The 27631-nt window shown below is 49.5% G+C and overlaps 1 protein-coding gene across 1 annotated transcript; it reads left to right on the top strand.

The window, feature by feature from the left end:
• The first annotated feature begins 2907 nt into the window (after nucleotides 1–2907).
• ZC3H7A (zinc finger CCCH-type containing 7A) lies at nucleotides 2908–27631 on the top strand. The gene is made up of 22 exons (XM_060260509.1): nucleotides 2908–3015; nucleotides 4353–4392; nucleotides 5230–5427; nucleotides 7090–7248; nucleotides 8178–8258; nucleotides 8365–8403; nucleotides 9287–9320; nucleotides 10482–10756; nucleotides 12081–12288; nucleotides 12783–12847; nucleotides 13331–13529; nucleotides 14645–14806; nucleotides 15332–15528; nucleotides 15935–16032; nucleotides 19461–19642; nucleotides 20380–20456; nucleotides 22193–22326; nucleotides 23537–23642; nucleotides 24138–24246; nucleotides 25468–25601; nucleotides 25915–26078; nucleotides 26672–27631. Exons 1-22 carry the CDS (start codon nucleotides 2948–2950, stop codon nucleotides 26859–26861), a joined length of 2919 nt encoding a protein of 972 aa, XP_060116492.1. The 5' UTR covers nucleotides 2908–2947; the 3' UTR covers nucleotides 26862–27631.

Below are 27631 nucleotides of genomic sequence, written 5' to 3'. Positions count from 1 at the left end.
TTACCTGGATTCTCCATCGTTTTTCTGCTGACTAGGTGATGGTTCCGTTTCTTCCTTCACGGGGATAAAATAGGAAGGGGTACCTTTTGTAGTACGGCTTAATTTCAGCGTCCACGTTGCTCTCTGGCATGTCCTGTTTAAAATTTTGCCTGGATAAAGTGTAGTGTCTTCCTCTTTGATAAATGCCATACAAAGTCTCTGAACCGCTCTCATTAGCATTCGCGATACTGGACTTCTTGTTGCATTCCTGAGGGCTTTCAGTGCATCTTACGCTGCGTCTGCCTCGTTCTTTAACTGCTAGCTTTGTAATTATGGATAACGTGGGACTTACAGTAGAATCCTGTGCCTAGTTTAAGCCTGTTTTAATCTGTGGGCGTAGACTGGAGTAACTCTGCTCTGTTAGAGTCTCAAAGTATGGGACAAAGTTTTCAGTCCATGGGCACCTTTAAGGAGAACAAAGTTTAGTTCTGGGGATAAGCTTTTGTGTACGTGTCGGCTTCTTCAGATACATTGAAGAAGTGGGAGGGACAGTGGCTTAGTGGTAGAGCATCTGCTTGGTAAGCAGAAGGTCCCAGGTTCAATCCCCACTGGCATCTCCAACTAAAAAGGGTCCAGGTAATAGGTGTGAATAACCTCAGCTTGAGACCTTGGAGAGCCACGAATGGGGCTGTGGCTCAGTGGTGGAGCATCTGCTTAGTAAGCAGAAGGTCCCAGGTTCAATCCCCGGCATCTCCAACTCAAAAGGGTCCAGGCAAGTAGGTGTGAAAAACCTCAGCTTGAGACCCTGGAGAGCCGCTGCCAGTCTGAGTAGACAAGACTGTCTTTGATGGGCCAAGGAGGGTCTGATTCAGTATAAGGCAGCTTTATATGTTCAAGTGTGCATGCACATGAAAGCTTATTGTCACGTTCCTGGCTATTATCTGTTTCTGTTTGATGTAGCCTGAGGAATGTATGGGACGAATGCTTCGTCTGCTGAGGAAACGAAAGTTAAGAGTTCGCCTCCTAGGAGCTGGGAACCTACGTGGTACTAAGGTCACTGCTCCCCTCCAGAGATGTTTTGTAGAATGCTTGATAGTGAGGGTGTGCGTGTGATTTGTAGCCGCTAAGTTCAAACTGTCTTCATGCCCTAAATTAAGGCACGCTTCTAACGACCCCAGCAAGAGTATATAACCTGAAGCTGTACTGCTGTGTGCCAGTTTCGACACTGGCTGCGTGTCAGTGTAGCTCATCCTACCTTACAATAAATACTTATCCAGACACATGGAGATTTATAATTGAAAGAGAACTGGGAACATGAAACTTATACCCGGAATAAAACTTTGTTGGTCTTAAAGGTGTTGCTAGGCTCAAACTATGTTCTGTTGTTTCAGGCCCCCCACCTTAATCTAGCCTCAGAGTATGTTAGTGCTCCATACAAGTATTGGAGTGTGTCTCGCTTTCGGCTGTTAGGTGTCCCTGGCAAAGACAGTCGTGCTAGGAGAAGGGGAAGGCAGCAGGAGGAGAGGGGGAGCCCACAGGAGATGGATCGACTCAGTCAAGGGAGCCATAAAGCAGGGGTCTCCAACCCCCAAGCTGGGGACTGGTACCGGGCTGCGGCCTGGGGGTCGGCCTGGGAGGAGCTTCATGACCCCTTCCCTGCCCTTAAAATGGTGAAAACGGGATGAGGCGGCGGTGAGGCTGAGCAGGGTGTGTGAAGGAGGGAGGAGGAAACGGTGGGGGGGGGGAGGACAGGGGAGAGGAGGATAGATCCAAGTGGGCAGCCTTGTTGGTCTAATACAGTAGAACAAAGTAGGAGTCAAGTTGCACCTTTAAGAGGCAGTGAGACTGCGTGGGGGGAGGAGGAGGGGGCGGGGGGGGCTGAATTGGGTGCCTCCACCCTGCTGGCCCTGGTCAGCCCTGGGGCCAGAAAGGTTGGGGGCCACTGTCATAAAGGCTCTCAGTTTGCAAGACCTGAGCCAGGCTGTTCACGATAAGATGTTTCGGAGGACATGGATCCATGGGGTTGCCACAAGTCAGAAGGGACTTGAGCGCACTTAGCATGCGCGCGCACACACAGCTGTGGTCTCCCCAGCAATGAGCCGTTTCCTTTTGTGAGGTATCCTTTGGTGTCTGCTGGAGTTCCAAAGCCACTGGAAGAATTCTTGTGAGAGCGGAAGGCAAGATGCACATTTTGAAGTGATGAAGTCAAGTTGCGAGCGCCAGGCCGAGTCAACGGATGTTGCTGTGCTCCCATTCAACAAACGAGAATGATCTGGAATCGCCACAGGGCTGTTTTTGCTTGACACATGAGCTCTGGGGTTAGCTCAGTCAGAACTTCATTATCGCAGCCAAATGGACTTTAGCTGCAGGTTCTTTTCCCAAGGATGGAGGTGAGAGGAGACGGTTGGTTGGAGCTGAATGGCAGGGTCTCCGTTAACTAGCGTCAGCATCCCCCAAAGGCTGCATCTGCCCATCCGCCTCCCATTTTGACATATTTATTCCTCTCACTGTGGTTTCCCCTGGAATTAAAACTTAATAAATAGTAACCATATAAACTAAGCTTGTTATTCCTGTTTGTTTTTTGAATCTGTTCCAATATTTTCATTATGCTGTCTACTAATGTACTGCTTAATCCTCCACTTGTATGTATGGACTGATACTTTCCCTTTCATTGGGTCTGAAGAAGTGTGCAAAAGCTCCTACCCAGAATTCAACTTTGTTGGTCTTAAAGGTGCCACTGACTCACAGTTTTGTTCTGTCGCTTCAGGCCAACGCGGCTCCCTATCAGAAAGCTGAAATTAAGAAAAGAAGCGACATTTTGTACTTTTGCCTCCAGTGAGAAAGATGTACCACTCGTTCCCTTTCCACGGCTAAGCATCTTGCTTCTTTTTGTAAAGGACCAACCCGCCAACTGCTCTCTCGTTTGTTTCAGAAGCTGCATACTGAAGAAGTGGATGTTCATGATAACATGTCCAATGTTTCCGTGGATAGGAGCATCAGACAGCAAGAGATCAAAAAGGGACTGCAGTTTATACAGTAAGAGCTTCCTCGTTCCTGGACATCTTTTGGCATAGGCGGTGGGATTCTTAACATTTGTGTTTGTGTTGGTTTAAGCCACAACTTGCCTTGAGTGAGGAAACATGGGGGCCTTGTGTGTGTTCAATATAATGATTAGCCAGCTTGGCCTTCCAGTATAGAGAGATGCACAGAGCAACAGCATTACTGAAGGGGCAGCAGTGCCCAGAAGGTGGGCAGGCAGTGGGCTTTCATCTTCCTTTTGTGCTGAAGAAATGGGCTTCTGTGAATGGCAAAGCAGGAGGTGGGTGTAAGGAAACCCAGCTGCCCGAGCAGGCAGGTAGCTCCCCGGTGCCTGCGAATCATGCAGAATAGCTTTCCTCCCCAGGGACTGAGCTCTGCTTCTGGAGAAGGTCCAGTTCAGACCATGCTCTCTGCAGCCCAGAACGCTCTGTGAGACTGACTTGGCACTGCATAGCTTCCGTGCTTTAAGACAGGCAGCGGTTCACTCTTTGTGCCAGTGACCTCCCAGCTTATGGCACTGGGGAGGGACTGCAGCTCAGTTTTAAAGGCTTCAGATGTTGAACTGGGATTCTTCTCCACCTGTTAAGAGCTCCTGTCAGTCATACACACACAACGCTGAGCTCCCAACTCTGCCTTGGGGATGTGTGGAGATGCGGGGAGAGTGGTGTTTGAGAATGTGGCAGCGTCAAGACCACCCCCCCCCCCCAGCCCTGCCTGAAGCTCTAGGAGCATGGAAGACAAGCAGGGTCAACCATGGTTAGTACTTGGATGGCAGACCTCAAAAGAAACCCACGGTTGCTACTGCGCAGAGGCAGGCAACGGCCGACCACCTCTGTTTGTTTCCACCCGTCATGGATGGCCAAGGCTAGCCCATTCTCGTCAGCTCAGAAGCTAAACAGGATCAGCCGTGGTTAGCGTTTGGATGGGAGGCCACCAAGGACGTCCAGGGTTGCTATGCATGGGCAAGGAGTGGCCAGCCACCTCTCTTTGTCTGCGCTGACCAGGAGGCCAAAGGTAGCCCGATCTCATCAGATCCTGGAAGCTAGGCAGGGTCGGCCCTGGGGAGTCCCTGGATGGGAGACCACCGGGGAAATCCAGGGTTGCTCTGCAGAGGCAGGCAAGGGCAGGCCACCTTTGCACCTTTTTTTGCTCTGAAAACCCCCCTGGGGGGGGGCGACACTTAATTGGGAGCGTAGTAACCACAAGCAAGAAAAAAGAACTTTTCATGCCTCCCTGCCCCCCTCGCCGTTGATGTGTCCTTCCAGTTCTCTTGGATATATTCCGTTTGGGCAAGGCCTGCGTTCATTTAAAATACCCTGTCTGGTTTCTCGTAGGTCTACATTACCCTTCCCCGGGACACAAGAACAATATGAGGTATCTTTTCTCCCTTCTCTGTTGTGGGTGGAAATATGACCCTTCTTTGTAGGCCGTTTGGCTTTGTCACATTCCTTCCCGTCGCTAGCTGTTTCACCGAAGCAGTCGGAGAGTCCTGTCTAGGCAGGGCGGCAGGCTGCACTCAGCTGTGGGAATCACGGCCCCAGCACAGTGGAAGGTGGGTGCTTCATGTTTAATATAGCAAGGGGAATGTCCTGGAACTGCGGAAGGGAGGGGAAGGCCATCCGACCTCTCTCACTTGGCTCTGGGAGGAAAGGCTCCTGTGCAACAGTAGCCCTTCCCTCCGCAGGAAAGGGAGCCCTGGTGGTTATGCCAATAAAGGTGTGCTTTAGCTATAGCCTCAGTGGGGTATCCGCACTCACTCATTTCTGGCCTAGTCAGACTGATCCTCCTTCCTCTCCCCTTCTTCCCAACTGTGTAAGCAGAAGGGTATGGCCCGTGTCTCTTGGCTGCTGTAAGTTGCTTTGGGAGACTGCTATTTAAAAATGCAACAAATGATTCAGATTAGGGTGGCAGGATGGCAAAGTGTGTGTTGTGGAGATGCAGAAACGCAGCTGGTGCTCCTCTGGTGTGGAGGCTTTGACCTATGAGAGAAGCTGTGGACGAGGGAAGGCACCGGAGTACTGCCGGTCCCCTTTTATTTCTTTGTCACTGGCCTGTTGGCAGTAGTTTCTAGGATTGTATCAGGAAGGGCCAGAGAACAGCTAGCGCTTTCTGTTGCTGCTTTGAAAGAGACCAGCAGTCGTTCCTAGGAAAAAGATCGCTGATAGAGTTCAAAGGCAGGAGTTGGCTTGTAAGGGCTTCTTCTTGTTTCAGGTATTCCTACGAGAGCTTGTTAAAAACCTGTTTAATGAAGGGAATGATACATACCGAGAAGGCGATTGGGACGGGTCACTGAACCACTACTCCGAAGCTTTAAACATAGCGGACTATGCCAATAGTGAAGGCATCCACGTTTCTGAAGACATAGTAGAGAGGATGCACGTGAATCGTATTGCGTGTTATTCTAAAAAGGTAAGCAGTGTTTGTATTGTTGCTGTTTGCAGATCTGCTTTGGCACAAGTGGGGGGGGGCTCCCCCTGCAACACGCTGGTGGGGGGGGGTGTCTGCAGCTCTCCAGGAGGGCCTTCCCCCTGCAGCTCTCCGAGCACAGGGGATCCAACTGGACAGTAGCAAAGGGATCCTGGGACAGGTTCCAGCTTTGCAGGTGTCCTCAAAGCTGGGTGCAGGAGGAGGAGGAGGAGAAGAAGAAAAATTGCAGATTTATACCCCACCCTTCTCTCTGAATCAGAGACTCAGCGGCTTACAATCTCCTATATCTTCTCCCCCCACAACAGACACCCTGTGAGGTGAGTGGGGCAGAGAGGGATCTCACAGCAGCTGCCCTTTCAAGGACAACCTCTGCCAGAGTTATGGCTGACCCAAGGCCATTCCAGCAGGTGCAAGTGGAGGAGTGGGGAATCCAACCCGGTTCTCCCAGATAAGGGAGCTCTGGCTGACCCAAGGCCATTCCAGCAGGTGCAAGTGGAGGAGTGGGGACTCAAACCCGGTTCTCCCAGATAAGAGAGCTCTGGCTGACCCAAGGCCATTCCAGCAGGTGCAAGTGGAGGAGTGGGGAATCCAACCCGGTTCTCCCAGATAAGAGAGCTCTGGCTGACCCAAGGCCATTCCAGCAGGTGCAAGTGGAGGAGTGGGGACTCAAACCCGGTTCTCCCAGATAAGAGAGCTATAGCTGACCCAAGGCCATTCCAGCAGGTGCAAGTGGAGGAGTGGGGAATCCAACCCGGTTCTCCCAGATAAGAGAGCTATAGCTGACCCAAGGCCATTCCAGCAGGTGCAAGTGGAGGAGTGGGGAATCCAACCCGGTTCTCCCAGATAAGAGAGCTCTGGCTGACCCAAGGCCATTCCAGCAGCTGGAAGTGGAGGAGTGGGGAATCAAACCCGGTTTTCCCAGATAAGAGAGCTATGGCTGACCCAAGGCAATTCCAGCAGCTGCAAGTGGAGGAGTGGGGAATCAAACCCGGTTCTCCCAGATAAGAGAGCTATGGCTGACCCAAGGCCATTCCAGCAGCTGCAAGTGGAGGAGTGGGGAATCAAACCCGGTTCTCCCAGATAAGAGAGCTATGGCTGACCCAAGGCCATTCCAGCAGCTGCAAGTGGAGGAGTGGGGAATCAAACCTGGTTCTGCCAGATAAGAGTCCACGCACTTAATCACCACAGCAAACTGGAGGAGACCCCTCCTCGCAGCCCTTGTGGACGCAGGGGGAGACAGGCACTAGAGAAATCAGGGGCCAGGCGAGCGCTGAGGGGGTGTGACAACATGGGAGGGAGGGGTTGCAGGCAACGGCTGAGGGGGTAGCAGCTAAAGGGAAGCTGCGGAAGGTGTTTTCAGTTCAAGGCAGGGGAGAGAAGGGATGGGAAAGGGAGGCAGGAAGGAATTCTTCCTCTCTCACTGCTGAGCCTGGACTGGGATTCACAGTGTTCTTTGGCTGGATGGTGCCTGGGATTCAGAAGGTCATGAAGCTCCCATGGCCCCCTTGCTGAGAGAGGGTCACATACCCGATTCAGAAGCTGGATCCTGCAGTGCAGTGAGCCCGGCCTGTCGCCCTACATCCTTCAACCTTAGTCGCCCAGTGTTTTAAGCCCTGCTTTTCTTTTCTCCTTCCCTGGTACAAGGGCCTGCACGATAAAGTCCTTGAAGACTGCGGGATCGTTTTAAAGTTGAACGGGAACAATTTCAGAGCGCTCTACCGGAAAGCCAGAGCCTTGAAGGAGCTGGGGCGGTACAAGGAGGCTTACGACGCTGTGGCAAAGTGTTCCCTGGCCGTACCACAAGTAAGCAAATCTTCCAGTGGGTTATTGGTTATACAGCCCTGCATTGGGAAGGGGTGCAGGACTCATTTGTTAGGAGGGCCGGATTGGACTTCAATGGGACCTTGTCTGGTCGGGCCGGGCAGATTTGGTAGCAGAGAAATAAACTTTATAAAGGACACAGACAAACACGATTAAATATATTTTAAGAAAAACTTTAAACATGCTTAAAACGTTAGCACTTGTTGGTCTTAAAGCTGCTTTCTTTGTGTTTCTCCAATGAGATCCAGGGAACTGGGCAAAGGAAGCTCTGGCTCTTTCCTTCCTTCCCCAGGGGGCCAGGAGGAAGAGGAGCCTCAGCCAATAGAAGGAAGAGAGGCTTGGCTCAGTAACTCTGTGGTGTGATTGAGAGAGCCTGGCAAAGCAAGCTCTGCCCCTCCCCCCTTCCTCCCCAAGGGTGGAACCTCAGCCAATGGAGAAAATAGAGGTTTTGCTTTGTAGCTCCTGAACAATTGAGCAAGCCTTGCAAAGCAAGCTGTGATGCAGAAGGAAGCAAGAGAGAGGGAGAAGGAAGCAGATAGCAGCCAGTTGCTCAGGGGTCTGATAGGAGCTCTCTGGGGGCCGCATGCTTGACACTCCTCTTTGGAACATTCTCTCTCAGCATCTTTGTGTTCATCCTGCGGGGGGGGGGGGGCCTGCTGGAGCATTGGGGACGAGGCCTTAAATTCTTTCACTCCGACTGTGTGCCCAGAGATCTCCAGCCTTCCTGCAGGGAAGGTGCTAGCAATAAGGGAGGGATTCTGTTCTCTTCTGCTGTGAGATTCTCACCAACCTATTCTCTGCTGAAGACCTGTGCATTGGAGAGCTTTTATTGGATGAAAGGAAAGGAAATCTTGCTTTATAAAAGTTGCTGGGATCGTCTGTCACATTTTGTGTCTTTTTCTTTAAAACAGGATGAAAGTGTAATAAAATTAACTCAAGAGCTTGCTCAGAAGCTAGGATTAAAAATAAGAAAAGCCTACGTTCGAGCAAAAGTAAGTTCCCAGGGTCGGTCAGTCTCCCCACCCCCACCCTTACAATGTTGGTTTTGCAACTTTGCTGTTGTGCATTAGCTGCTCACAACCATCTGCTTGATTGCAGCTTCCCGCCAACCCTGCCTCTGGAATAGTGTCAAATAAGGTAAGAATCGTTCCTGTCTTTCTGTGAATGGCACTTTTGGGCACTCTCTTAGGAGAGCGGGAGCGAGAATCCTGACAGCAGACATTGGAGTCCCATGAACACACGTGAAGCTGCCTTCTATTGAATCACACCACCACTCCATCAAAGTCAGTCTTGCCTACTCAGACTGGCAGCTGCTTTCCAGAGTCTCAGGCAGAGGTCTTTCACATCACCTAACTGGGGATGCTGTGGATTGAACCTGGGACCTTCTGCATGCCAAGCAAAGATGCTTCCGCTGAGCACAGCCCCTCCTCTACGTTTCTAAATCTAATGGTCCTTCAGTTTCTGAATTGTCTTGTGAGTGTCACCAGCTCTAGGCAGCAGAATCACGAGCTGGGTTTGTAAAGGAGCATTCGGAAATAAAACAGATTGTACTTGATGGAGCTTGCTGTTTGAAGGAAGTAGTACTCGTACAGACAAGAATGCACGGTGCATTTCCTGTGCACGCTGGTGGAATGCCCATTTAAGGAGTGGTTTTTTGAACTTGTGCAAAGTAGTGTTACGATAAAGCACATAAATGACCGTGGGTGTTTTAGGATTTCGAAAACCATGTTGTTTTGTTCTCACAGTAGTGTTTTGGGTCTCACAATGTTTGTTGTGCATGGCTTAAATTTCTGAAATAGGCTGAAGTTGAGGACTCAGCCTGATTCCTCCTTAGCATTGTTCTAAAATTTTGCGGTCCTAATCCCGTTGTGCCGTTCCTTGAGTTTCTCACCCTATTCGATGGCATGGCCTTACATTGTGGCATCTGCCTTGAGTACTGGTGTAAAGAGCAAGCTGTCAAAAAACACAGAAATGTCTGCCCGAGGCCAAACTTCATAACGGATATTTTGTTTGCTTGCAGAGTTCAAATTCCTCTATAGAAGATATTGAATCAGGTGAGGCTTCTTGGACTATATACCACCTTAATCTGGAAAGTTGTACATAAAGAGCAATTCTGTGCTTCATCACCAGATTTGTTTTTATACAGGTCAGCTCAGAAAGGCTCCCCTCTTTCCCCTTCGCTTCCCCCCCCCCGGCCTTTCTACGGACTTGTGTAGCTTGTGCCCCTGCAGTGACGGAATCTTCCCCTTGCTGTGTTTGCTTCCTTCTGTCCTAGTGCCAGGTCCCCTGGTCTAACTTGTGGGGTGGTGAATTGGGCTGGAACACAGAAGACCACGTTTGCCCCAGAGTGCACGGGCAAAGGGCCTTAGTCCCTGCAGGAGCGGCATCTCCCTAGTGGCTTTAAGAGGAATTCTGCAACTTTACTTTCTGTAGACATTTGATTCTTCGCATAAAAGAAAAAAAGAGAGTCAGTCTGGTGTAGTGGTGAAGTGTGCAGACTCCTATCTGGGAGAGCCGGGTTTGATTCCCCACTCCTCCCCTTGCAGCTGCTGGAATGGCCTTGGGTCAGCCATAGCTCTCTTATCTGGGAGAACCGGGTTTGATTCCCCACTCCTCCACTTGCAGCTGCTGGAATGGCCTTGGGTCAGCCATAGCTCTCTTATCTGGGAGAACCCGGTTTGATTCCCCCCTCCTCCACTTGCAGCTGCTGGAATGGCCTTGGGTCAGCCAGAGCTCTCTTATCTGGGAGAACCGGGTTGGATTCGCCACTCCTCCACTCGCATCTGCTGGAATGGCCTTGGATTAGCCATAGCTCTGGCAGAGGTTGTCCTTGAAAGGGCAGCTGCTGTGAGAGCCCTCTCAGCCCCACCCACCTCACAGGGTGTCTGTTGCGAAGGGAGAAGATATAGGAGATTGTAAGCCACTCTGAGTCTCTGATTTAGAGAGAAGGGCGGGGTATAAATCTGCAGTCGTCGTCTTCTTCTAAAAGATATTTTGACATGGCCTGCTATTCTTGGGAGCAGAGTGGGGGTGTGGAGGGTTCTTAAGAGCATTCATTATAGGGCAGGATTGGGCCTTAGTCACGTTGGTGTCTCCTCTCCGTCCCATTGCGGTTCAAGGAGAATTTGGCAGTTTGTGTCACTGTTGTCTTTACCTCCCGCTTAAAAGAATCCCTGTTCTGAGGAGCTGTCTTTGCAAACCAAAATGTGTTTCAGATTTTTCCAGTTGGAAGGAAAAGCCTCTTTCCTCCTCCTCCTCCTCTTCCAGTTTTACTCCTGAAGTGTCCAGCAACCTGGCGCCGTTACCAGTTGCGTCTGTGGCGGGGCTTCCAGTGGAGAAAGGCTCTCTGCCTCGGGCCTCCCTGACCAATGGAGGCACCGTTTTTACTATGCCAGAAAGCTGCTTAGACTGTGGGGACGGAGATATTATTATCGGAGACGAACTGGACGAGTTGCTGGACTCGGTCTCTGACCCCGGTGAAAGCGTCATGGTGAGCTGTCTGCTGTTTTCCTTGGGGTGAAGTTGACGAAAGCGCTAGCAAAACAGAGGGGAAAAATTCCCATGCATTGGGCATCTTCTCAGAATGCTGTCTTGTGGGCCCCTTGTGTCTGCTATAATTTCGCCTCCGGAATTGGTTCTCCGAGTGAGGAGGAAGCATTTTGTAGTTCAGTAGATCAAGACAGGTAACCACGGCAGCCCTGACTGGGTAGCCAAGTCTCTTCGGGTATCGGCAGCTAAGCAGGGCCGACCCTGGCAAGGACTTGGATGGGAATCCTCCAAGGAATACCAGGGTCAGGAGGCAGAGGCAGGCAGCAAACCACCTCTCTGGACGTCCTTGCCTCCAAACCCCACTAGGGTTCACCAGAAGTCAGCCATGACTTCTAGGCATGCACACATGCGCACGCACACACAATTCACTCTGAGAGCCAGTTTGGTGTAGCGGTTAAGTGTGCAGACTCGTATCTGGGAGAACCGGGTTTGATTCCCCGCTCCTTGGGTCAGCCATAGCTCTGGCAGAGGTTGTCCTTGAAAGGCCTTGGGTCTGGCAGAGGTCTGCCATAGCTCTGGCAGAGGTTGTCCTTGAAAGGCCTTGGGTCAGCCATAGCTCTGGCAAAGGTTGTCCTTGAAAGGCCTTGGGTCAGCCATAGCTCTGGCAGAGGTTGTCCTTGAAAGGCCTTGGGTCAGCCATAGCTCTGGCAGAGGTTGTCCTTGAAAGGCCTTGGGTCAGCCATAGCTCTGGCAGAGGTTGTCCTTGAAAGGGCAGCTGCTGTGAGAGCCCTCTCAGCCCCACCCACCTCATAGGGTGTCTGTTGTGGGGGAGGAAGGGAAAGGAGATTGTGAGCTGCTCTGAGACGCTGAGATTCGGAGTGGAGGGCGGGATATAAATCCAGTATCTTCTTATCTCCTTCTGTCTCTAACAGGAGAAAAGAAAGCTCTTGAGAGCTCATCCCCTGCCACAAACGGTGCTATTGGATCTTACCCTTTTCTACTGTTGTAGCTCAGTTGTTTGTCTTGGGCCCCAACTTCCTTGGCAGCACTTAGGAGCGAGTTGTAGGGATTCTGCAGGCCCCACAGAGCCCTGGCAAGGCACACGGATGAATGCTTGGCCACTGCAGTTTTGCGAGGGGTTCTAGATGCTGGATTTCTAAAATAAAAATCCCGTTTTAAAGTTAGCACTACGCCCATGGCAGATGCCAGCTCCCAGCAGCTGAGGCAAAGTCTAGGAAAGCTCCAATCCCAATAGATTGCCGTTCCCTGATGGTTTTGAGGTCCTCTTTCTGTACTAAGTGTCCATGGTTTCCTTCGTCTTCTAGTCCAGCCCTGTGGTGAGAGGAGCCCTTCCCGTGGCCACCATCGCCCCCAGCATCCCTTTCTCTGCCCCTCTGCTTGGGACTTTGCCGGTCGGAGCTGGGTTTGTTCCCGCTGCTGCCTTTTCCGAAATGTATTCCCAGCCCTTGGTTTCCTCCCTGGACAACTTTTGTTCTTCTTTAAGTACCTTTTCAATCAGTGATTCTAAAAGAGGTAAGATGCCAGTCCTAGCTGCTTTAAAACCTAGCAATAAGGCAGGAGATCTGAATAGAAGCCCTTTTCCTCTATGAAGGAGCATGCGTGGGGTGGAGTTCACTAGGCTAGAGTTTAATTCAATGTCACATTCTTAAAGTGAAGAAAGGTACAGTCTTGTAAGTCGGGCCACTGTTTGGTAAGGATGGCTCTCAGACTAGAACTGTTGTCTGCCAATGCCAGAGAACTTTAGAGTCTTGTCTCACAGGGCTTTTCCTGCCCCAGACGTTACAGAGGAGTGGGTGAATCCAACATGGCAGTTTGGTTTTTTCATGTTCCTCTTCTGCCCCTCTGGCGGCATATTTGAGGGTTGCTGCGCCAGGCACTTGGCGATGGGCAAGGGGTTCAGTACGAGGTGCTCCCCTGAACTAAGACTGTGCTCTTTTCGGTTTACCTGACTGTAAAATGTATGTAAACATAAAACAGTTTTTTTTTTAAATCTTGTAACTCTTCAGATTTACCCAGTTCTACTGCTAGAGATGGCACATCAGCGTTAAACAGTAATTCTCCTCTTTTACTTGTAAGTACTTGTGCAAACTTATCAACTAATAGAGAGCCAGTTTGGGGAAGTGGTTAAGTGTGTAGACTCTTACCTGGGAGAACCGGGTTTGATTCCCCACTTCACCATTTGCAGCCATAGCTCTTGCAGGAGTTGTCCTTGAAGAGGCAGCTGCTGTGAGAGCCCTCTCAGCCCCACTCACCTCACAGGGTGTCAGTTGTGGGGGGAGAAGGTATAGGAGATTGTAAGCTGCTCTGAGTCTCTGATTCAGAGAGATGGGTGGGGTATAAATCTGCAGTCTTCTTCTGATTCTTTCGTTGTCCTTGTTCAAAATTCTAACAGAAATGTCTTCTTAGAGGCAGAAATCCATGAAACATGAGATTGAAAGGGTTTTGTTTTTTTAAAAAGGTTGCTTTTGTATTAACACTTTCTGTACGTCAGCTTACAAATCAGAATGACAACAATCACAGGTGTAAATATGACAACTTTCTTTGTTCCCAACAGATGAATGGGCCAACTAGTTTGTTTGGGTCTGAGAACTACGTTGGGATTTCAGGTCCGGCTCGGAATGACTACTCGAGTGTCTTCAGCAGCAGCCCTGCTAACGTGCCCCCCCCAGCGGCCCCCTCCCTGGTGGCCAGGAACCCCCTGGAAGGCACCCACGAGCTCCGGCAGGCCTGCCAGCTGTGCTTCGTCAAAACGGGTAAGGCCCCATAAGCTGCCTCTTCTGCCTTTCTCCCCTTCCTCTTAAGTGCTTCGGGGGCTTTTCAGAGTGTCCTTGAAGGAGGGGGGCAAGCAGACAAAACCACGCAGCACTGGATGTGTTGTAGAATGTTGCTTTCTCCACTGAAGCTTGATTATTTGCAAGGACTGTGGCTCTGTGGCAGAGCCTCTGCTTGGCAGGCAAAAGGGCCCAGTTTCCATCCCTGGTACCTCCTATTTAACAGGACCAGGCAGGAGGTGATGCAAGAGACCCTTCTCTGCCTGAGACTCTGGGGAGCTGCTGCCGGTCTGAGTAGATAAAACTGGCTTTGATGGATCAGGGTTTTGATTCAGTATCAGGCAACTTCACATGTGGGGAAGGAGGGCATGGGTCAGCGGTGGAGCCTCTGCTTGGCATGCAGAGGTCCCAGGTTCAATCCCCGGCACCTCCAGTTAAAGAGTTAGGGAGTCGGGGATGTGAAAGATCTCTTGCCTGAGACCCTGGGAGAGCCACTGCCAGGCTGAGTAGACAAGACTGACTTTGATGAACCCAGCGGGGTCTGATTCATTAGAAGGCAGCTTCACGTGTTCATATGATAGAAAAGGCATATGCTTTCAGTATGGGCTGTGGCTCAGTGGCAGAGCCTCTGCTTGGCGTGCAGAAGGTCCCAGGTTCAATCCCCGGCAGAATCTCCAGTTAAAAGTACCAGGCAGGAGGGGATGGGAAAGATCCTTCTTTGCTTGAGACCCCGCAGAGCGGCTGCCGCAATGTGTTGAGGAGAACTAGGAAATTTGGTTTGGGAATGCTGCAGGGCAGAAGGTTTTCAAAGACAAGGTGAAATGAGGGGGTAAATCTGGGTTTCCCAAGAGCCGGTGGGTGCCAAAGTATGCACTGTAGGCTCTTAGGAGAAAGAACTTCACCTTGGAAGTTTTTCTTCTTCTTCGTAAAATATAAAGGATTTGGAAAGACAATGGCGGCAACAGATTCTGTCGGCTGCATCAGTCTTCTTAAAATGAATTTGGATGCAAAGCGGTCGTTCGTCATTCTTCAGAATGCAGTCGGTTGCAGGCCAAGGAGGATAAAGCGGCAGTTCTCTTGCCCCAATTTTCTTTCAGGCCCTAAATTACTGGATTATACCTACCACGCCAATCTAGAGCACAAATGCAAGAAGGACATTCTTATCGGCAGAATAAAGAACTCTGAAGACAAATCATGGAAAAAAATAAGACCGAGGCCTACAAAGACGCAGTACGTGGGGCCCTACTATATCTGTAAAGGTAAGGAGCCCTGCTTTTTTGCGGGGGAAGGGGGTGCTTGTCACTTGCTCCAGGAGAGTGCGGTGTTCCCTCTAGGCTGAGTTAGTGAGAGCTAGCTCACAGTTTTTTAGCCTCCGGTCACATATTTTTGTCTTATCAGGCAAATGCAGATGACACAAAGGCTCTAAGGGGAATGTCTTTTTTTCTTGTTTGTGTGTGTGTGTGAGTGTGTGCATGCATGTGTGCGTCTGGAAGTCATGGTGACCTCTGGTGGCTGATGCCTACAGGGGCCCTGGGGGATAGTCAGAGAGGTGACTGAATAAAGCTGCCCCTGCCCTTCCAGCTCTGGTATTCCAAGGAGGTCTCCCATCCAAGGGCTTGCCAGAGTTAGCAGCCAAGATCGGACGAGATCATGGGGTTTGCAGCTGGGCTATCCAGGGCAGGCCTGGTTCCAGGAAATGTTTTAGCGCACCCTCCCTGAGAGCTGTGCCCTGCAGCCTGCGGGTGGCCTTCACCCCCATCTCAGATCTGCCTTATTGTGCCTAGATGTTGCTGCTGACGAGGAGTGTCGGTATCCTGGCCACTGCACCTTTGCCTATTGCCAAGAGGAGATTGACGTGTGGACTCTGGAGCGCAAAGGGGCCTTCAGTCGCGAAGCCCTCTTCGGGGGCAGCGGGAAGATCAGCCTGACTGTGTCCCGCCTCCTCCAAGAGCATCACGGACTATTCATGTTTCTGTGCGAGGTGCTTGCTTAAAATATTATTTCATAACCTCCTCTTGCTGCATAAATGTTAAAAGCGGTTTAATCAGCGCTCTTTGTGTCTCTTGGGAGCAGCTCCTTAGATGAAGCGGCAAACACTGACCAGTCCACAGAGAGGCTCTTCCTGCAGTTATCAGGAATTGTCAGGGTTGCTTTCTGTATCAGATGCGGAGCGCAGCTTTCTTCCTGTTCGAAGGCTGATATTTTTTAAAGATGTTGCTTCAGCAGCAGCTGTTCCAAAAGCACCACCAGCATTGGCTGCAACTCCTGCGGTAGCCATTTTGTGGCAGCCATTTTGTGCCTGTGCCCACCGGGCTGTGTCAGAATGTCTTCAAAATGTGGCCTACGAGTTTTTCCTGTTCTAAAACGTTTTCCGTTCTGCATTTCAGAAATGTTTTGAACATAAACCCAGAATAATCAGCAAAAGGAATAAAGATAACTCTGCTTCTTGCTCACATCCTGTTATGCACGACTTCGAAGACAACAAGTATGTCTGAAACTTGCTGCATCCCCTTAGATTTTAAAAGTAGCAGCAGCTGTAGATATTTGTCTTCTAGTTGTAGTCTTGGTACATATTTGTTGTTGTTCCGTCGCAGTCGAGTCCGATTCTTTGCCAGATTGGTGTAGTGGTTAAGTGTGCGGACTCTTATCTGGGAGAACCGGGTTGGATTCCCCACTCCTCCACTTGCACCTGCTGGCATGGCCTTGGGTCAGCCATAGCTCTGGCAGAGGTTGTCCTTGAAAGGGCAGCTGCTGGGAGAGCCCTCTCCAGCCCCACCCACATCACAGGGTGTCTGTTGTGGGGGAGGAAGGGAAAGGAGATTGTGAGCTGCTCTGAGACTCTTCGGAGTGGAGGGCAGGATATAAATCCAATATCTTCATCTACCTCACAGGGTGTCTGTTGTGGGGGAGGAAGGAAAAGGAGATTGTGAGCCGCTCTGAGACTCTTCGGAGTGGAGGGCGGGATATAAATCCAATATCTTCATCTACCTCACAGGGTGTCTGTTGTGGGGGAGGAAGGAAAAGTAGATTGTGAGCCGCTCTGAGACTCTTCGGAGTGGAGGGCAGGATATAAATCCAATATCTTCATCTACCTCACAGGGTGTCTGTTGTGTGGGAGGAAGGGAAAGGAGATTGTGAGCCACTCTGAGATTCTTTGGAGTGGAGGGCAGGATATAAATCCAATATCTTCATCTACCTCACAGGGTGTCTGTTGTGGGGGAGGAAGGGAAAGGAGATTGTGAGCCGCTCTGAGACTCTTCGGAGTGGAGGGCGGGATATAAATCCAATATCTTCATCTACCTCACAGGGTGTTTGTTGTGGGGGAGGAAGGGAAAGGAGATTGTGAGCCGCTCTGAGACTCTTCGGAGTGGAGGGCAGGATATAAATCCAATATCTTCATCTACCTCACAGGGTGTCTGTTGTGGGGGAGGAAGATAAAGGAGATTGTGAGCCGCTCTGAGACTCTTCGGAGTGGAGGGCGGGATATAAATCCAATATCTTCTTCTTCTTCTTCTCTTTGCGACTCCATGGACCAAGTCACGCCAGGCCCTCCTGTCTCCCACCGTCCTCTATTAACTATTTAGTGGTAGAGTGTTCTAGCTCTAGTAGCAGTGTGAGTGTCCCTCAGGCATAAGGAGGGAGTGCTTACAGCTCTTCTGTGGTGTCATGCCATTTAAAGAGCAGAAGCTAGAAGCTCAGATGAGCGTGCTAAGCGTGCCTTGTGACATCCCCATCTGTCAGGCCATTCCACCACATGTTAACGTTCAGTGTAGGTGCTGAGTTCAGTTATTTTGATGGAAATTCCTTTCTGAAATGCTGTGTGACTTACAGATGCCACCCCCCCCCCCTTCAGAAAAAAATTTACTTCCTTGGGTGAATTCTGCAGGGATTTTTTTGTAGAAGCCCGGCAGGAGCTCATTTGCATATTAGGCCACCCCCACCCTCCGAAACCCAGCCAGGTGGGACTGCATTCCTGCTCAAAACAAAGATTGCCCTGCCACTGAGCATAGCTGTCCATTAGAAGAGTGAGAAATTAGACCTTATAGAAGAGTTCCTTTATTATCTCATGCCATCTAATAAGAGGTTTACCTCAGTAAAAGGGGAGTAAGTACTTTAGCTTCCTGAGTAATCAGGATAGTTCCACCTCACTTTTCTGCTTGTCAATATGCAGCTTCTAAGGCCATTTCTAACAATTTTGGTTTATCTTAATAGTTTGACTTGCAGTCATCAGTGTTTTTAAAGTGACAAAGCACAATTGTGGATACAAATGAGAGAAGTCGCTCCAGAGATACAAACACAACCCAAAGGTTATAGTGACAAATAACTAATATTTGTATAGAAATACCATACAGTACAATACGAGAAATGAGTCCCTTAATGAGAACACCAAAAAGTGTCAATTTCTTGTATCCAGAACGGACTTGGTGCCAATTCGAGTAGATGCAAAGGCATTCAGTATTTCACATGTAGGAAGAAGTTGGAATTCCCTGGACAGGTCGCCGACTTTGAGCCGTTTGGGAGCGTGAGCCATTATTGAGAGAGCGTCTTGTGGAGACTTTGAGTCCCTATGAATTTTGTAGGAGCATTGCAAAATGGTGTATTGTGGCATCTCGCTCGTTGACAACGGCTTGAAACAGGTGTGTCCAGGGAGTTCCAACTTCTTCCTACATGTGAAATATTGAATGCATCTTCTGGAATTGGCACCAAATCTGTTCTGGATACAAGAAATTGACACTTCTTGGTGTTCTCATTAAGGAACTCTTTTCTCGTACTGTATGGTATTTCCATACAAATATTAGTCATTTGTCACCATAACCTTTGGGTTGTGTTTGTAAGTAAGTAAGTAAATGTTTATTTATACCCCGCCCTCCCCGCCGAGGCAGGCTCAGGGCGGCTTACAGGACATGATACGGAATCATGATATCATAATAACAGATAAAATCAATAACAGTACAAGTACAAATATAAATTATTATAAAAAGTTAAAACAATACAGTGGTGCTATTTATCCGGCAGCATAATATGTATTCTGGTTACATCTTAAAGGCTTCTTGGAAGAGGGCAGTTTTGCAGGCCCTGCGGAACTGATTGAAGTCCCGCAGGGCCCGCACCTCCTCCGGTAGCTGATTCCACCATTGGGGGGCTTTTATAGAGAAGGCCAGCTCCCTGGTCGTTTTAAGTTTGGCCTCCTTAGGCCCACGGATTTCCAAAAGATTTTGTGAACTGGAACGCAGTGCTGTCTGGGGAACATATGGAGAGAGGCGGTCCCTAAGGTAGGCAGGTCGTCGGCCATATAGGGCTTTATAGGTGATAACCAGCACCTTGTAGCGAACCCGGTATACAATTGGCAGCCAGTGCAGTTCTCGCAGCCTAGGCCACACGTGTTCGCACCGAGGTAGTCCCACTAGTAGCCTGGCTGCTGCGTTCTGCACTAGCTGCAGTTTCCGCGTTCGGTACAGGGGCAGTCCCATGTAGAGGGCATTACAGTAGTCCAATCTCGAGGTGACCGTCGCATGGATCACTGTTGCCAGGTCGCCTCGCTCCAAGAAGGGGGCCAACTGCCTCGCCCGTCTAAGATGAAAAAAGGCAGATTTGGCAGTGGCCGCTATCTGGGCCTCCATTGTCAAGGAGGACTCCAGTAGCATTCCCAAGCTCCTGACTTTCCGCACTGGTACCAGTGGGGTCCCGTCAAATGCTGGGAGGGAAATCCCCCCCTTCCGGGGCGCCGCGGCCTAGGCAAAGGACCTCTGTCTTTGCTGGATTCAGTTTCAACCCGCTCAGCTTGTACAATTGTAGATACTGCGGAGTTGTCCAGCTAGCCTGAAAACCTCAACAAAGTGCAGATTTTGAAGCTGCATGTCGAAGCCTTCCCTTTACTCAGGCTTGGCCTTTTCTTGACTCCCCCTCCCCCAGGTGCCTTGTCCACATCTTGCGAGAAACGACCGTCAAGTACTCCAAGATACGACCTTTTCACAGTCTGTGTCAACTAGACCTTTGCAGGCACGAAGTTCGGTACGGCTGTTCCCGGGACGATGAATGTTTCTACGCTCACAGCCTCGTTGAGCTCAAAGTGTGGATAATGCAGAATGAGACAGGTGGGTCTAGCGCAGAAACAGTCCTTTAAAAAGTGCCTCTGGGCATTTGCAGAGTGCATTTTTGTTGTGATCATATGTCCTGACATCTCTGGAATTGAGGAGAGGGCTTTTGGCTTGGAACCCAGCATCAGCTAAAATAATCCTTTAATCTTCTTGAATTATGCCACTTCAGAGAGAGCTGAATCTTGTCCTGTATTCTTACTGGCCTTGCTTTTTAGACATTTGTCCTTGTCACATCCTTGTGATCCACGATGTTTCCAGCACACAGGCTGCATCGGAGGAGACAGACTCTCAGAACTCCTGATGCTGGGTTGTTTTCAGATTTTCAGATTCACTTGAAAGACTCTAATATGAGACGCAGCCATTACTGGAATTTGTCTTTTCCTTTGCTTTTTTACGCGATCAACCTCTATTCGATATCTGAACTTCTTGTAGTGAAGCAACTTATTGTAGCCAGCCAGTGACTTGGAGAGGGCATTTTAAGTTGCTTTCTTTCCACTTTTCCCTCCCCCAATCTTTCTTCCTTCCCTCCCTCCCTTGGGGCTCTCAAACATCCGACCTCCATTTGTGCAAGGATATTCTGCATCGTTTAACAAGTTCATTGTAAGGTGTGTTTAAATGCTAAAATCACAAATTTTGGACGTTATTTCAAGAAATGAAAATATTGGAGGAGCATGGTAGTACTTATGCAAGGGTTAGAAATATTATAGCTTTGTTTTGTATCTCCCTCACCGCAGGTATTTCTCATGAGGCTATTGTGCAAGAATCAAAAAAATATTGGCAGAATATGGAGTCTAGCACCCTTGGTGCCCAGGTATTTTTTACTTAGCCCACCGTGTTCTTGGAAGTATGTCCACTCTGTGAGTGGAAGTTGCTCTATGAAGTGGAACAAACATTGACCCAAAGTGCAAATGGTGGGGTTACAGAGCACCAGACAAGGATCTGACAGTCCGCTGGGTGACCTGGGGCCAGTCGTGTACAACCTCTCAGCCTAGCTTACCTTACAGGGTGGTTGTGAGGATAAAAGGGAGGCGAGAACAGCGTGAACCACTTTGGGTGCCTATTTGGGTGAAAAGGTGTGCCGGGGAGAGGGGTATAAAGGAAGCAGAAAAAAGCTCCTTGAGCTCTGGAGCCCTTTTTAAAAAGGGAAGCGTTGATGCTTCCAAGAATATCCAAGGCTCTGAGCTGCTGGTCATTTTGCTCCTGTTGCCCGTCAAGCATCACAGTTCTACTGTGGAACCTCTTTCCAGCTTCTGAAGCTAGAGTGGAACAAAAATATATTGGCGTTGCTGGAGTCCACACCAGCTCATTCTCTAGCACAGAGTGGCCAAACTCGGCAGCCACATGTGGCTCTTTCATTCATATTGTGTGGCACTTGAAGCCTCCACTGCCCCATCGGCTGGCTTGGAGAAGGCAGTTCTCTCTCTTAAATCACTGCCCCAAGCCAAGCCAATCAGCGGCTTGGAGAATGTGTTTAAAGTTGCTTTCTTTCCACCTCTCCCCACCATATATTTTCCTCCCTCCCCTCAAACACCTGACCTTCATGTCTTATGTTTCTCAAACATCTGACATTTATTTCATGTGGCTCTTTACATTAAGCCCCCCTGCTCTAGTAGGAGGGTAGAGGCCACAAGCATTGCAGGCTAAAAAGGGGGACAACAGTGCAAAATTACACCCTTCTCAGCCCATTCACTTCCATGGACTGAGGAGGGGGATAACCAATGTTAGGATAATATAATAATAATAATAATAATAATAATAATAATAATAATAATAAACTTTTATTGACACTGTGGGGCCGTCTTAGGATCCTGCACTGCAATATCAGGATCTCTGGCCTCTGCTGTGCAGAGGTGGGTTGAGAAGGAAAGGGAAAATGGGGAGTGCAGCGTTTGGCAGCATGGAATTCTGACCCTAATCACATGGCTTCTTGTGTCACAGCTTGGAGGAAGTGCCACCCTGGTTAGAATGATATTTGACTTTATTCTTTGCCAATTGGATAATCAGTAAGGCATCTGAACTTGAAACAGCAGTGTTCACACTGTGTCTTTTAGTGATGTCTGAAATGGCTCTTAGTGGCCATGTGGCATGAGACACTGCCATGTGTGAGACCAACAGTGAGGGGGGGGTGCACAGGTTGGTTTTCCTTTCAGATTGCAGGATGGAATTTTTGTCAGCCACTAAATGCCTTCAGATGCAGAAGAGGTCCAGTGCTTCTGACTGCACGTAGTAAATTTGTTGAAAAGTATTTATCCTGTTTGGTAAAAGGAGTCCCCAGCTTGCTGGGGGGAAAGTGTAGCTGACTGGGGGAGGCAGTGGTAAACCACCCTGTAAAAAAAAGTCTGCCGTGAAAACGTTGTGATGCGACGTCACCCCAGAGTCAAAAACGACTGGTGCTTGCACAGGGGACTACCTTGACCTTTTTATTTACCTTGTTAAGCTAAACGCAGTCACCTGAAATTGCTTTGCACACTTCTAGGAAAGTTGGGTCTCTTCTCTTAGATATTTGTGACGTGCAGGGCTAAAATCTTTTCTTTTCTGTCTTCCAAGATTATCAGCAACCAAGCGAAGCATGGCTCCCTTAATTTGAAAATGAAGTTTGTCTGCGCCCAGTGCTGGAGAAACGGGCAAGTTAGTGAGCCGGACAAGAACAAGAAATACTGTAGCGCAAAAGCCAGGCATCAGTAAGTAATGCCAGTCTGTCTCTCAAGATGGCTCCTGTACACATGGATAGCTCAGCCATGGCTCTTTCAGAGGGCATTAGGGTGTGAGGTTAGGGAGTGTGCCCTGTGTGTGTGTGGGGGGGGGGGAGGAACTTCCTGTCTGGTAAGGGCTGAGATCTCCAGGAGGGTGCCCATGAGCACCATGTCACCTGCTGACTTTTCTGGTGTGTTGTGGGGTCCTGCCCACGCACCGGTGAGAAAAGTAAGATTTACACGACAGTGAAAACACACACACACAGAGACACACAGGGAGGCGCCTGGATCAATTTCTAAAGTGCATCAAGTTGCGCAGAAACAGTAGCTAGCAGCTTCTCATAATTCCAAAAACTCCGCTGCGCAACAGTGATGGCCGCTTTTATTTAAGTCATTACATCATAACATTCCACTCGCTCCAGTCAATTATCCACCGTATCAGGTCAACGTGACCACAAATTACACCTGCGCAAATCATCTCAAACTAGCATGTTTTCTCTGGTATCATAAATCAAGTTTGTCTGCAAAACATTCCTTCCACGTACTTTACTCTCTCTCTCTTAAACCTACATTACTGCTTCTTGTCTGCACTTAAACTAAATCCCCACACTGGTGCCCACCAAGGGTTTCTAGAAAGCGGGTGGAGTCAGGTGGAGCCTTTGCCCAACAACGTTTTTTTGGTTCCTGGAGATCTGATTGATGTTGCTTCAGCAGCAGCTGCCATCACAACACAAGGATCTTCACCGTGTGTCTGAAGGCAGCCATTTTGTGGCTGGCTCCGCCTCCTGAAGCAGCCATTTTCCGTGCAGCCTTTTTGTGACTGCCTGCCACACTGTGTCGAAATTCCAAAGGCTCAAAAAATGTTGGGGAACCCTGGGCTGGGGATTGTGGCAGTTGTGCCGTCTCTTGGCAAGATGAGAATCCTCCAGTGCTGAACCCAGGTGATTGAAAGAGGGGCTGTGTGGTCCTCTGAAACGATGGTACAGCTGGATGACTGGAAGAGAAGCCTCGTGAGCGAGAGTCGCAAGATATGAGTCCCTGAGGGTCGGCTGCTCGGTGCCACTAGGTTGGGCCCCCCCCTCCCCCCAGAATGTCGGTTATAGGAGCAGCTTTGAGTTTGTTTTGAGATGAGATTCCTTCTGATCTGACCATGCCGTGCATCTTGGGCAATGTGTGTTTTTGGCCCCAACTCCTCCAGGTGGACCAAAGATCGTCGGGTGGTGCTGGTGATGTCGAACGAGCGGAAGAAGTGGATGACGATTCGCCCCCTTCCCACAAAGAAGCAAGTGCCTTTGCAGTTTGATGTGAGTGTGACTCTGAAATCAGGACTTCTTGTATGTTGGGGTGGGGGAGATGTTTTGCTTTGGGTGGGGAGGGGTGATGTGGCTTCTTAGGGGCACGAAGCATATGAACCGAGGTTTGTTCTTTACCCCATATGGATTGGAAAAGGGGAAGCTTTTTAAACAACAGTTTCTGGAATCCAGGTTGGAAGGACTTACGTATTCCTTCTTTTCACCATAAAGCCCTCGAAACGGCTTAGGGGACTGCGATGGAGATCCTGTGAATTTAGGGGGAGGTGTTTGTGAGTTTCCTGCATTGTGCAGGGGGTTGGACTAGATGACCCTGGAGAACCCCTTCCAGTGGTTGAAACGGTCCATTGCATCTCGCAGTGCCTGGTGCTCTTATCCCATGAGTCTCATGCTGATGGCGGGGAGGCCACATCTTCAGGTTCCTCCTCCCGCTTCTCAGGAATGCAGTTTGTCTGACTCTGTCGCCTTTTTATCTTTGGTCTTTCTTAGCTGTGCAATCATATTGCATCGGGCAAGAAATGTCAGTACGTCGGGAACTGCTCCTTTGCTCACAGTCCCGAAGAGAGGGAGATGTGGACCTATATGAAGGAAAATGGTAGTAAGTAAAGCACTTTCTAAGGTGCTTTCAAGCTCCTTGCAAGCTTGTGGGGTGGGATGGCTCTGTGCATGGCGAGGAAGTAGAGCCAGTGTTGGTGTAGTGGTTAAGTGTGCGGACTCTTATCTGGGAGAACCAGGTCTGATTCCCCACTCCTCCGCTTGCACCTGCTGGAATGGCCTTGGGTCAGCCATAGCTCTCTTATCTGGGAGAACCGGGTTTGATTGCCCACTCCTCCACTTGCAGCTGCTGGAATGGCCTTGGGTCAGCCATAGCTCTCTTATCTGAGAGAACCGGGTTTGATTCCCCACTCCTCCACTTGCACCTGCTGGAATGGCCTTGGGTCAGCCAGAGCTCTCTTATCTGGGAGAACCGGGTTGGATTCCCCACTCCTCCACTTGCACCTGCTGGAATGGCCTTGGGTCAGCCATAGCTCTCTTATCTGGGAGAACCGGGTTTGATTCCCCACTCCTCCACTTGCAGCTGCTGGAATGGCCTTGGGTCAGCCATAGCTCTCTTATCTGAGAGAACCGGGTTTGATTCCCCACTCCTCCACTTGCACCTGCTGGAATGGCCTTGGGTCAGCCATAGCTCTTGCAGGAGTTGTCCTTGAAAGGGCACCTTCTGTGAGAGCCCTTTCAGCCCCACCCACCTCACAGGGTGTCTGTTATGGGGAAAGAAGATATAGGAGATTGTAAGCCGCTCTGGGTCTCTGATTCAGAGAAGGGCGGGGCATAATTCCTTGTGAAAGCTACAGGGCTGTGGGCAGCGTTCCCTCTCAGCTGAGTGAGTGTGAGCTCAGTTTTTTAGCCGTCAGCTCACGCCTTTTTGTCTTCGCTCAGGAAGGACTGCCCCAGAGCAAACTAATTGATGCAGGAGCTCAGAACTTTATTGCCAGGAGCTCACGAAGTAGAATTTTTGCTCACAAGACTCCGCAGCTTAGAAGGGAGTATTGGCTGTGGGACCCTGGTGTTTTCCATTCTCGGCCACGCATCCTCCGTTCCTTGCTCCTGCAGGCATGGCTTTGGATAAATTTAGGAGCCCTCACAAAACCCAGTGGTTCTGGGATCTGGCTCTGAAGGGGAGAATTGCTTTTGAAGCAAGCATTTGTTTGCCAGAGTTCTATTGTCGTCGAAGCTGCTAACCGTGTTTGTTAGCAATATTATTGTGTACTTGTTTGCAACTCAGTTGCCACCGTCTTATTCCGCCCCTTCTCTCACCTAGTTCAAGATATGGAGCAGCTGTATGAAATGTGGCTAAAGAGCCAGAAACCAGAAAAAGGGGAGGACCCGGCTACTCAAACAAACAAGGAAAACGGGAAGCAAATTCACATGCCGACCGATTATGCCGAGGTTACGGTAAGTCACAAAGAGCCAGCTGTTCTCCTGGGTTCTCATCCCTTCCCTGTTCCAGCCTGGGCTGCTGCCATGGTTCCTGGGGAAATGGCAAGGACAGTTTTCGGGGCGAGATCGGTCTGCCAGTCTCCACTGTGGGTTTTTTCCCTTTGCCAGCTTCGCGCATTCTGAAGCGGACTCTTGCCATGGCAATCCACGCTCTGCCACAGTTCGTCCTTTAAGGGAAGAGCTGAGTTCGGGAGGCAGCACGAGCGGGATGGGTGTGGCATGCTGCTTTTTCGGGAGCTGTTGATCTCAGTATTTTGTAAACCCCCAGGTGGATTTCCACTGCTGGATGTGTGGGAAGAACTGTAACAGCGAGAAGCAGTGGCAAGGGCACATCTCCTCCGAAAAGCATAAGGAGAAAGTATTCCATACGGAGGACGACCAGAACTGCTGGCAGCATCGTTTCCCAACAGGATATTTCAGTCTTTGTGATAGGTGGGTGTCCCTGGGCTTGGTGCTTGGGGGACGAGGAAGAGTGGGAGGGCTTCTGGAGTTCTGGCCCCACCGGTGGGCTTCCTCATGGCCCCTGGGTTTGGGCCACTGTGGATGGGCTGCTAGCTTGATCTAGCATGGCTTCTCTTACGTAGTCGGGGACCACCTCAGAGACTGACAAGGGTTTCAGGTTGTAAGCGTTTGAAAGGCCCTGGAGCTTCGACTCTCAAAGAGTTGCACCGTGAAACTCTCCTCGGCCACTGAGGTGCTCCTGGACTGCGATGCAACTGCAGACGTGCAGCATCCAGTTCTTGGCACAACGGGTGTGCAGCTTTATTAGTCTGTTCACCCACACTCTAGGTTCTTCCTTCAAGGCGGGTGGGGCTGGACTGGGTGATCCTTGGGAGCTCCTTCCCTCTCTCTCTTTCTGTGATTTGAGGTTCTGTATCCCAGTGAGTCTTGGGGTGGGGGGGATTCCAAAGCCACATGGAGTCCTGGCCCACAATCCCACCCCGACACCCACATCCTCAGTTGCATCACACACTTACAAGAGATGTATGACTCAGCTTGTTCTTCGTTCTTTTGTTGAGAAACAGATCTATGGCTGGCGCTTGTGCGGAGGGAAACAATTGTAAATTTGCCCACGGGCCTGCAGAGCTCCGGGAATGGGAAGAGCGGAGGCAGGTCCTACGAATGAAGCTCAACAAAGCCAGAAAAGACCACTTGATTGCTCCGAATGATAATGACTTTGGAAAATATAGTTTTTTGTTTAAAGATTTAAACTAACTAACACTATAACAAGTATGCATTCACGTTACCCGATGGAAGCATAAATCAGAATTTGACAGTAATCAAAAGCATGAGACAGAAGCTGCAGATTTTCTGCTTTTCTCGGCCTGTATTGTCCCTCCTGAAGAACAAACTGTCGTAGCTGTGTAGGGGGAAAGTCGGTGGGTCTGTCTGTGCTCTCATGAAACAGAACGGTGAACTAACAATAAAGCAAAGTCCGAAGTCTTATGTGCTTATTCACCTTCTGTTGGTTGGAAGAAAGGTGGGAAGTCACAGGAGGGTGGAGCCGTCAGGGCTAGGAAGAGCCTCGTATTGGCCCTTCAACTGATTAAAAAAAAAAACCTTTTAAGGTAAGTTTATACACAAAAACCAAGCATCTGAGGCTCAAAAGGTAATGATGGATGAAATTCTTCAGATGTTTTAACGGAGAGGATTTGTTTAAAAACAAGTTTGCTATTTATGTCTATGTAGGTTGCTTAATAAAAAAAAATGGATTTTCTTAAAAGATTTTAAGCAAAATAACCATTTAACGGCAATATATGTTGAATGGGGTATTTTTCTCTCTTTGTATGTTTCCATATAACTTACTGAGAAAATGGATCTTGGAAGAAAGAAACGTATAACTTTTTTTGAAAATCAAGTAGTTAAAATTCTGTTTCTTGGTCTTTGCTGTTTAAATGATGATTTTGAAAGATTCCACTTGTATGTCAGTATTGTGTATTGTATGGACCAATATTGCCTGTAATAAAATTAACTTTCCATAAAAA

Source organism: Heteronotia binoei, chromosome 20 (assembly GCF_032191835.1).
Source record: "Heteronotia binoei isolate CCM8104 ecotype False Entrance Well chromosome 20, APGP_CSIRO_Hbin_v1, whole genome shotgun sequence".
Taxonomy (NCBI): Eukaryota; Metazoa; Chordata; class Lepidosauria; order Squamata; family Gekkonidae; genus Heteronotia; species Heteronotia binoei.
Note: the sequence above shows the minus strand (reverse complement) of the source record. Positions and strands in the feature narration are given on the sequence as shown.